Source organism: Penaeus japonicus, unplaced genomic scaffold (genome assembly GCF_977035675.1).
Source record: "Penaeus japonicus unplaced genomic scaffold, GWHDUDI00000001_assembly GWHDUDI00000009, whole genome shotgun sequence".
In the NCBI taxonomy this organism is placed as follows: domain Eukaryota; kingdom Metazoa; phylum Arthropoda; class Malacostraca; order Decapoda; family Penaeidae; genus Penaeus; species Penaeus japonicus.
The window spans coordinates 30,108,347-30,118,346 of record NW_028234411.1 but is presented as its reverse complement, the minus strand read 5'-3'; the positions used below and the strand labels follow the sequence as shown (position 1 = coordinate 30,118,346).

Sequence of the window (10,000 nt, the reverse complement as noted above, 5' to 3'; positions counted from 1 at the left end):
GTCTCTGTTGGCTATATGATCATCATGACTGAACTTTTACCTTGGCGGTCGGATTGCCTGTAGGCGCTCAGTTGCCAGGGGGCTAATGACAGGCATAGCCTTCTAACCAGCCCTGGGCCCTGGCTGAGGAACCGAGTGTGCTCGAAATCCATCAGGTAGGGCTCTAATTAGGCGTCCGGCGCGCCACAATACTCACAGCGTAGCTCATCTTGCCAATAGTGGGATGATTTGCCACGCACAAGGGTAGCCTATTCTCAGTCTGTGCAGACTGACTTCAGCACACCTTGATATTCTGGGAGAGAGTATCAGCGACTCATAGCCTGTGGCGTTTGAGTACCAGCTGGCCGAGGGGAGGTTCTCGCTTCCTCTCTGTGTCGCTGCAGGGCACCGACCTGCCCTGCAACCATCGTTTTACGCCTTAGCAGTTCCAGGATGCACCACAAGATAACTCAAGGGTTTCTTCCTGCCTTCCTCAGCTAACCTGTCAGCTACGTCATTCCCTTCAATACCAACATGGCTTGGAGTTGATGATGATGCGTCTTCCCTGATCCAGGATTCTCTGAGCAATGGTGAGAATCGAGGTTATCAGGTAAACGTTATCAAGGGGCGTGCTTTGTTGCAGGCTGTCAATGGCGGCCCTAGAGTCTGTGTGTATAACAACATGCCCGTCCGTCTGGGCTGCATGGGCTAGGGCTCCCATAATAGCTACTGCCTCTGCCTGGAGCGAGGAGGCATTGTCTGATACCCGCATAGCTTTCTCTATGCCCCTTGCTGCAAAACCGGCGCCTGCAGTGCGGGTGGTGGGGTCTACAGAACCATCCGTGAAGTAGGTTTTACTGTTCAGCGGCGTGATTGCTGTAATGTTCCTCTCCGCCTCAGCCTTCAATAGAGGCGGTGAGTACTGCGTTTTTCTTCTTGATAGACTCATGACAGAGAATTCTATCAAGGATCGTGCCCACGGCGGGGCTGAGACATAGTCAGGGTGGGGATGGTCCATGCCCTTGATCAGTAGTGTCTCTTTGAGCTCAAAGCGTTTCAGCACTCTGGTTGTCTGAGACAGCCAGGTGTTGTTAGCAAAGAGTTCTTGGTTTTGTGCAAGCCGACGCTGCACTCTCTGTCTTAGCTGCGAGTCCAGTGGGGACTGTAGGACATTTGCAAGGAACTGGGCCGCCATCTGATCAATCCGGGTGTCCAGGGGAAAGAGTTTGGCCTCCAGGAGGAGGTTAGTAACCTTAGCCCACCCAGGGGCACCCAGAATAATCCTGGCGGCTTCGTTTTGAGTCCAGGTTTTACTGTGATCAGGGCGACGGAGCAGAGAGCCTTGCCTTGGTCCGGTCTAAGAGATGTTTGATCTCGGAGCGGAAGGTGAGGTTCTTATCGATCCATACCCCCAAGTATGGGAAGAGGAAGGAAACCTGTGCTTGTGACTGTGAGTGCCACAGTGAAAAGCATCTATATTGGCACAGGAGCACATTTTAGACACTAGGTATGCATTGAGTCACATTCCTCTTCTCGTTCTGCCTACACATCCTTCATCGGCGGTACTTTAGAGCAAGGGTTCATCAACTTAGTGTGTGCCATCGCTCTATAGAGACTGCTTGCTAGAGACCATGGATTGTTGCCATTCAAGGCTCTCTCTCCTGCTGGTGATAGGAAAAAGTGGTGCCATATAGGTTTTGGACGTTAAGCTAGCACGATATTACAGTGATTATAGTAATTATGACTGCAGTAGCCATCATCACTCATTCCTTTTTCATAGCAAAATAAAATATCACAGTGATCCAAAATCCCCGAACGTCATGTACGTCATGACGCCCGTCGTCAGGCCAAAGTTCCTACATCATGTATGTCATGACACCCGTACACAATGGGTTAATAAAGGCTAGCAAGTGATGAAGTGAAAAGGTATATACGCTTCTTCTGTTCCTTCTGCTTCTCCTCCTCCTAAACATAGGTCTATTTGATAATTGGATTTATTTTGAAAGGCATGGTGTATTGTTGTTGGAAAAAATTATTGTTGAGTATTATAGAGTTTTTAAGGCATCCTTCTACAGCTGCTGCTACTTCGTCAAGTAATTGTTCTTGAGTAGGGAAGCACACAAGAGATGAAACATGCACATTTGTATGTTTATTTTTTCATTTGGTTATTGTGTTTACAGATCAGGAAAACAAGGCCTACATAATCTGCCAGGGAGGAGTTGACCTGTTAGCCGGTTGTCTGTCATCACAGCAAGAGACTGTTGTTCTCTCTGCTATTACAACGCTCATGTTCCTTGTCACACCAGAGTCAAAGAAAGGTGAGTAAAAAGAAAATGAGTGAAAATGATGAGAGAGATCAGAAGGCTGCACTGGTAAGGCAAGGTCAAGTATGTCTGTTCAACCCATTCACGCTGGGGCGATTCCAGCTTTGCATGGTCGTAATGCCGGGGTTTTCGAACCCATAAGCCTAACGCCTCGAGATTCTCGGGCGCACAAGCCGCGAGCCTGGGCTGCCCGCTCACTCACCCCGAGTGCCGGCCTTGCCCAGATAACTCATCACCGGCGTCTGACGCAAAAACCACAAACATGTCAGCACGTCATCCAGCGCGAATGGGTTAAGTGTGCATGAGTGTAGGCCTGAGTGGATGTGTTGGTGTGAGTGTAGGGGTTAATAGGTAACATTTTATGTAGTGTCTCTACATCAGTGGTGGTTATTTTTTATTTGTTCATTGACATTTATACAATAATTAAATCTTGACTTTGCAAAGAGCTGCTTGTATCTTTTTTATCTGATTTGTATACTCTTTTATTACAATTTCTTGCATGTTTTCTAAAGGCTCTCTCAAATTTAAGGAAGAAGTAGTACAGAATTTGATGAAACATTTTCTTTATGGTAACAAGGAAAAAAAACTGTTTACAGTTGTAGACACTCCTCCTTACTTCTAGTGCCCCTTGATAAAACAGCCAAACTGGCATCTTAAACACTTTGCATATGGTCAAAACCCCTTCTGGCATCACAGTGGTGCCACCCATCCACAAAGGGTTAATGATATTCATCCTCATCATGCTTGGGAATTCACTAGCACTGAAAATATTGGTAGTCTATCAGTTTCTGTATGCATACTCCTTTAAACATTTCATAGGTATTACCAGTTTTGGTGAATGTATTCATTGAGAGAACATTAGCATCTTCAATACTATTTATTTTCTTTAGGTTAGGTGAGAGATAGACAGACAGATAGACAGAGTGAGAGAGTGAGTGGTTAAATGAGGGCAGGGAGAAAGAGAGTGAGTGAGTACAAATGTTTCTGTGATTGATCATCTTGTTTGTGTGTTTCTTACAACTTTATTTTGTATTAGGGAAAAGAAGTTACACTCGTTCTTGTTTGTTATTTTATGTATGGTATGTGTATAGAATTTTGTCTTTTATCATCATCTCTAATGATAGGTGTATATGCTTTCTTAGTAAGTACTGCCCTCAATAGTTGAAAGGTTAAATCTTATTAGTTGCACTGACCAATATATGTGTGCGTGTGTGTGTGCGTGTGCCTGTGTGTGTGTGTGTGTGTGTACGTGTGTGTGTGTGTACATTGTGTGTGTGTGTGCGTGTGCGTGTGTGTGTGTGCGTGCGAGTGTGTGTATGTGTGTGTGTGTGTGTGTGTGTGAGGATACCGTGGGTAGTTTATTCAGCCATTTTAGATTCTGTTATATCCTTCTTCTTTTTTTATTTTACAGATATTACCTCTGATAAAGTGATTGAGCAGATGCTGAGGAGTTCAGAGAGTGACAACCCCAGGATCAGAAACTTGGCAAAGGTTTTCCTTGAGGATTATTGCACTGCAGAACAAGTGCAGAGAGTGAAAGCATTGTAGGAAACACACCACAACTAAGATGGACATATTTTGCCTCACTTGAATGTAAAAACTCGTAGAGAAAGAAACTGTTGTTGTTGGAGAGGGTGACTGTAGAAGTTAATTCCATTTGACTCTATGCACTTCCTTCTGCAACTTCAATGCCTTTGCTTTATGGTGTTCCACGTAGTGTAGTGCGTTGTTCAGTTGGAAGTATAGTTAAGGGCTTCAGAAGATGTTTGGCTCTGAAAGTGGGCGATGATGCAACTCTGAAGAAGAGGATAACAAAGGAGGACGTGACACAGTTCGGAAGCCTTACGGGTGACACCAATCCCATCCACACAGATGACCTGTATGTGAGAGAGTGCACCAAGTTCGAGCATTGCGTGGTTCACGGAGCCTTCCTCAACGGCTTGGTTTCTTCAGTTATAGGCACTCAGTTACCAGGCCCAGGAACAGTCGTGATTAAGCAAGAACTGAACTTCCCATCCCCTTGCTACGTTGGAGAGGAGGTTGAAGTCTCTGTGAGGGTGAAGGACCTCAGGAAGATCATCACTGTTGAGTTTTCTTGCCGTTCCAGCTCAGGCAAGGTTGTGTTGTGGGGAATAGCAAAGCTTGTACATCAGCAATTGTCAAACAAGTGAAGGGCTGGTTGAAAGGATTGTCAAGATGCATGCTTGAGAATGTGATTTAAATTAAATTTATAAAAAGAACCTGTGACAGTAAAAGCCGAGCAAAAGAACAACGCACAGCATTATGAGTGGGGGAAAGGAATTGGTGCTGGACACCCTAAGGAGGGCAACAAGCCAGGATGCTGCAACCCTCAAACCAGCTGAACAGCAGCTGCAGGAGTGGGAGACAGAGCCTGGATTTTATTCAACTTTAGTCGAGGTAAGTGCTGTCTTTATTTTTGCTTTCAGCCATATTTTATACTCAAAGAGACCCATAACTAGAGAATTATGTTCAAAAGGAGAAAAGACCACTACTTAAGGTTGTCTTCAAGAAGAAGTCTTGTACATGTGGTATTGTTCCTGGTAAGCATAGCAAGACATTGGCATCACCTTTAAACAAAAGCTTTAGGGGAAGAGAAAGTGGTAAGTCAGAAAAAGAGAGATGTGCAAGTACATCATCAAGAGATTTTTAAGTAATGTACTAAGGCTCAAAAGAAAAAGAAAAAAAGAGCTGCCCTTTATTTTATATAAAAGAGCCGTACAATGATTACATTGTTATTATACTCATAGAATAATGCAATTAAAAGTGAGAGGAAACCTATAATAGATGATGAAGAAAAGGGAATTTTTCAGATTTAAGGAAAATTGTAAAGGAACATGAAAAATTAAGTAATTATAGTTGTCAATTATGGATAACTATAATGGAAATACGGGAAATTTGAAGGTAGAGTTTACTAGAAATGATAATTATGAAGGTTTAGTGTTTTTTGTTTTTTTTTTAGAATGCAAATTAATAGTATTGAGTTCATGGTAGATCAGATCAAGGCACAGTCTGGCCATGAATGGGGAAAAAAGAAAAGAAAAAAAAAAGGATTGTTATAACTAAAAGGGCTAAGAAATAGAATCATAATATAAAAAGACCATTTCAGAAGAAGGTAGAGGAATTACAATCTATATCCGAGACCAAATCTTCCAATGACAAATTTAATATCATTATGGAACTCGTTTTGATTTCAGTTGTACAGCAAAGATATAGAGTGGATATTTTCTTCTTTTGCTTTATTTTTTTCATTATCTCCCGTAGGTAATCCTTTCATGTCCAGTACTAAAATTCTTCAGTTTTTATGATGAAGAGTCGATACAACAGCCTGTATTAGCTCTGTGCCGTTCAGGAAACATTTAATTAAAGAACAGGCACATTTTGTGGGTTGAATATGATTGTCATTTGCTCCTTATCAGTAGGAACTGTGGTAAATTTTTGCATATTTTAATTGTTTTACTGTTTGCTTCACAAATTTTCACATTACATAGATGATATATTTCTGATGGTAATGCAGAAAAGACAAGGATGTTCTTCCTCTCTTGCAGATCTTCTCAGAACACACCTTGGAAGTGAATGTCCGATGGCTAGCTGTGCTTTACTTCAAAAATGGCGTTGATAGATATTGGAGGAAAACAGCCCCCAAAGCAATTAGTGAGGAAGAAAAGGTAGGGTTGTGTGCAACTGCAACATTAGACTGATGCTTATATTATTCTCCCAGTGAGTCAACTCCAGAGCAGCATGTTTTGTTTTTTCCTGCATCACATTTACTAAATTTCTGCAAAATGTATTTCAACCTGTGAAGTTTGTTCTGTTTCATCATAGAAGTGTCCACATCATCATAGCTTCTAAACTTTTATTTCAGGCTCGCATAAAATGTGGGCTTCTACACAACCTTCGAGAACCTGTCCCACAAGTTGCCACGCAGCTGGCAGTTCTTATAGCCAAGATAGCTAGAGTGGATTGTCCAAGGGAGTGGCCAGACCTGCTACCAGCACTCTTTGAAGCTGTAAAAAGTTCTGACCAGTTGGTGCAGCACAGAACACTTCTTACTCTGCATCATGTCATTAAACAGCTCGCATCTAAGAGGCTAGCAGCAGACAGGAGGACATTTCAAGTAAGTGGGAACTGCATATGAATTGTCATCTAATATGTATTGATTATTTTTGTTTGGTTTTTATTTGAATGTGCAGAGATTCATACAAAAATTGTTACACTTTCCAGGAGCTGACAAGCCAGATGTTTACATTCCTGCTAGAGTTATGGAGATCGGAGACAGAGGCTTTCCTTGTGGCTTCCGGTCAGAACAATGAGGTTATGGTCCCCTGCCTGGAGCGCTCACACCTAGCTCTAAAAATTCTGCGAAAATTACTCATCCATGGGTTCAAGAAGCCTCATGAGAATCAGGATGCAACGATGTTTGTGGAAGCTGTATTTGATCGCATTAAAGTGATGCTGGGTTTCCGGAAACAGCATGAAAATAACGAACATATAAAGACTATTGGGGGGAAATATGTAGTTCTCCTTACTAAAGTATTATTGGATATGCTAGAAAATTATCCCTTTTCCTATCTCCAGTTCATAAAACCAAGTTTAGACCTAACAACATACTATGTATTCACACCAGCCGGGGAGGGACTGATCTTTGAGCGATTCACAGTTCAGTGCCTGAACCTGATCAAGACCATTTTGTTGTGCCCAGAGTACAAGCCATGCAAGGTCATTGAGGACACCAAGGACCCACAGACATTGGAGGCCTTTAGGATTAAGTCAGAGTTCTTCACCAATACCGTGTTGGCTGAGATGTGCCACAAGCTCATCTCTCACTACTTCCTTCTGACGCAGGATGATTTGGAGGCATGGGATTCCGATCCTGAGGGCTTCTGCATGGAGGTGGAGGGTGGGGAATCCTGGAAGTACAGCCTGAGGCCTTGCACAGAGACTTTGTTTGTGTCTCTGTTCCACGAGTACAGAAGTGCACTCACAGCTGTGCTAATGGACATGGTACGGTCTTCTCACAAGCCTGTTGAGCCGAGCGACTACCACGGGATCCTCCAGAAGGATGCTGTTTACAATGCAGTGGGCCTAGCGGCCTTTGAGCTGTTTGATGACATTGACTTTGACCAGTGGTTCACCTCTTCCCTCATCAATGAACTTAAGGTCAAGGACTCCAACTACCGCATCATACGGCGACGCGTAATCTGGCTCATTGGCCAGTGGACGAGTGTCAAGTTCTCTCCTGAGCACCGGCCCACACTCTATGAGGCCTGCATCCACCTCCTGTCATCTGAGGAAGACTTTGTGGTCCGCCTCAGTGCTGCCATGACACTTAAGCACTCTGTTGATGACTTTGAGTTCGACCCTGAAAAGTTCATGCCGTACCTCCCGACCATCTTTGGGCTCTTGTTCAATCTTCTGAAAGAGGCACATGAATGTGACACCAAAATGCAGGTGAGAAAATGAATAATGATATAATTATTGATATGCTGTTTGTTGATTTTGATATTAATCCTGATGAAAGTTCATATATGATTATTTGATTTTCCTATATATTCTTGAGTGGGATTCTGATGATGATATACATATGTGAATCCTTTCAATCCACAATGCTATATTTTACAGGTCCTTCATGTAATGTCCTTCATGATAGAGGTTGTTGGCGTTGGCATCCAGCCACACGCAGCTCCCTTGGCCCAGTACCTCCCTGGGTTGTGGGATGAGTCTGCTGACCACAATATGCTTAGATGTGCCATTCTCACCACACTTGTACATATGGTCACTGGATTAATGGTAAGCATTACCAGGTATTTTCTTCTTATTCTCCTTGTTCCTAGTATACCTATGAGACTTAGATTTAATGTATTAGAATGATTATAACTTGATTTGTATCAAGCCAATTTTCTAGTATGGGATGTAAGTTCATATTTTTATTTATTTACTAATAATCAGATTTTTCTTATTCTATATAAACCTCGATTGCATGTGCAAAACAAAGTCTTTAATTTGTTTTAGGTTGACCCAAATGTAATATTTTGTAACCTCTTCTTCCTCCATTCAGCGGGAAAGCGAAGGGCTACATGAATTCTTGATAAACATCATTCGCATATCGACTGATGTCCGGGAAGACTGCCACGTATACCTGCTTGAGGATGGTTTGTTACTTTGGCTGACCACCCTTGAGAATACGGCAACCCCCCATGATGCTCTTCTTCAGCTGTTCGACAACATGTTACCTCTTATGGAGTTGTCGTCAGAGAACCTGAGACTTTGCCTGCAGATCACAACAGCCTACACTCTACTCTGCCCACAGCAGTTTCTCTCTAAGTAAGTTTGTTGATGAAGAGATTAGTGCTCTTTGGTTTTATATTTTGTGGCATGTTTACCTTGCCAGAAGGGAAATGATAATTATGTTACTTGATAAGAGAAAGTCCATGCAACATTGATGAAATCTTAGAAAGTATTTACATTGCTTTTGTCTTGTTGTGAAAGATGAATATAATGATTGTTAATTTTAGCTCTATTCTGTATGCCATTAATGAAAGGCAAGAGGTTGTTTATGTGTAATCTCTATTTTACAAGGTATGGTTCTCGCCTAATTGAAGGCTTCAGTTCTATGCTGACTGACTTGAAGAGCGAAGGCACTGTTCTTGTCTTGCGATCTGTGGAGATGATAATGCGTGTCCTTCCGGTGGAGGGGGCTAATTTAGTCCAGCCTCTGATCCCTGGGTTTATGAAAGTGGTAGCTGATGGGGATCAGTACCCAATGGTGATGGGGATGTACCTGTCTGTCATAGCAAGGCTGGTCCTGTATGCAGAACCCATTTTCACTTGGGCCATAAATCAGGTGTGTATCTTCTTCTTCTTCTTCTTCTTCTTCTTCTTTTTTTTTCACTTGATTTGTGTTATTTTGTAATTATTTACATAGATGATGAGTGTTTTTTCCAGTGTTAGTATATATGTTGTAAACAAACACCCAGGTTGCTGGCGACCAGTCCAAGTCTCCCGAGGAAGTGCTAGAGCGTGTGGTGAGCATATGGTCAGACAAGTTGGCCCTGACATCCCCTGAGGAGCGGCGCAAGCTCTGTGCTCTGGGCCTTGCCTACTTGTGTGGCACTGGCTGGCCCCCAGTCCTCAAAGTGTGGCCGCATGCTGTAACTGCTGTGGCTGAGGTGGTGTTCGATGTTACCATGGAGGACTCCACACAGGACAAGCTGGTTAGTTGGATGGGGTTAAGAATTTTTATTGTTGTTTTCATTGCATTTCTTTCATTTTTGTCTATATATTGTTATCTTGTTTTTTATTTTTTCCTCTTCTCCTATTTTTGTTTTTAGTAGAAGCAATAGCTGTAGTTGTCCCCCATTAACCATGATCAAACCCCGCAATCCTTCCTTACCATCTGATACCTATTGTTACAACATTCAACTTTACATATTCCATCTCTCTCTCTCTCTTTCTCTCTCAGGTTGTAATAGGAGGCAGACTTGGGTCGCCTGAGCTGTTTGAGCTGGAGACAGAGCATGTAGTGCGGCGGCAGGCTATTGCACAGGAGGACCCAGTGCACACCATTTCACTGCGGGTGTTCCTCGGGCAGCAGATGAAGCGGCTGCAGCAGAGCACCGATGTCACCACCATCATGACGTTGGCTCAGGACCTCGATGAGAACTGCCGCAAGCTGTTGG

General features: G+C 43.0%; 3 protein-coding genes across 4 annotated transcripts in view; all 3 read left to right on the top strand.

Moving 5' to 3' along the window:
- LOC122256743 (armadillo repeat-containing protein 7) overlaps positions 1 to 3,851 on the top strand; it is a 13,027-nt gene extending 9,176 nt beyond the window's left edge. For both annotated transcript variants that reach the window (XM_043021628.2, XM_043021629.2), the window contains exons 4-5: positions 2,160 to 2,297; positions 3,715 to 3,851. In XM_043021628.2, the coding sequence (XP_042877562.1) occupies positions 2,160 to 2,297; positions 3,715 to 3,851 (275 nt within the window). The remainder of the gene's footprint in view (positions 1 to 2,159; positions 2,298 to 3,714) is intronic.
- Positions 3,852 to 3,991: 140 nt separating this feature from the next.
- LOC122256737 (hydroxyacyl-thioester dehydratase type 2, mitochondrial-like) lies at positions 3,992 to 4,474 on the top strand. Its single transcript, XM_043021623.2, has one exon. The coding sequence runs from the start codon at positions 3,992 to 3,994 to the stop codon at positions 4,472 to 4,474; it is 483 nt and encodes a 160-aa protein (XP_042877557.2).
- Positions 4,475 to 4,586: 112 nt separating this feature from the next.
- The window catches only part of Impbeta11 (importin beta11), a 7,239-nt gene continuing 1,825 nt past the window's right edge, over positions 4,587 to 10,000 (top strand). Inside the window, exons 1-9 of the mRNA XM_043021626.2 lie at positions 4,587 to 4,721; positions 5,870 to 5,989; positions 6,187 to 6,438; positions 6,546 to 7,772; positions 7,944 to 8,111; positions 8,380 to 8,645; positions 8,901 to 9,165; positions 9,299 to 9,535; positions 9,784 to 10,000. The exon at positions 9,784 to 10,000 is cut by the window's right edge and continues 1,825 nt beyond it. Of these exons, the coding sequence (XP_042877560.1) occupies positions 4,587 to 4,721; positions 5,870 to 5,989; positions 6,187 to 6,438; positions 6,546 to 7,772; positions 7,944 to 8,111; positions 8,380 to 8,645; positions 8,901 to 9,165; positions 9,299 to 9,535; positions 9,784 to 10,000 (2,887 nt within the window). The remainder of the gene's footprint in view (positions 4,722 to 5,869; positions 5,990 to 6,186; positions 6,439 to 6,545; positions 7,773 to 7,943; positions 8,112 to 8,379; positions 8,646 to 8,900; positions 9,166 to 9,298; positions 9,536 to 9,783) is intronic.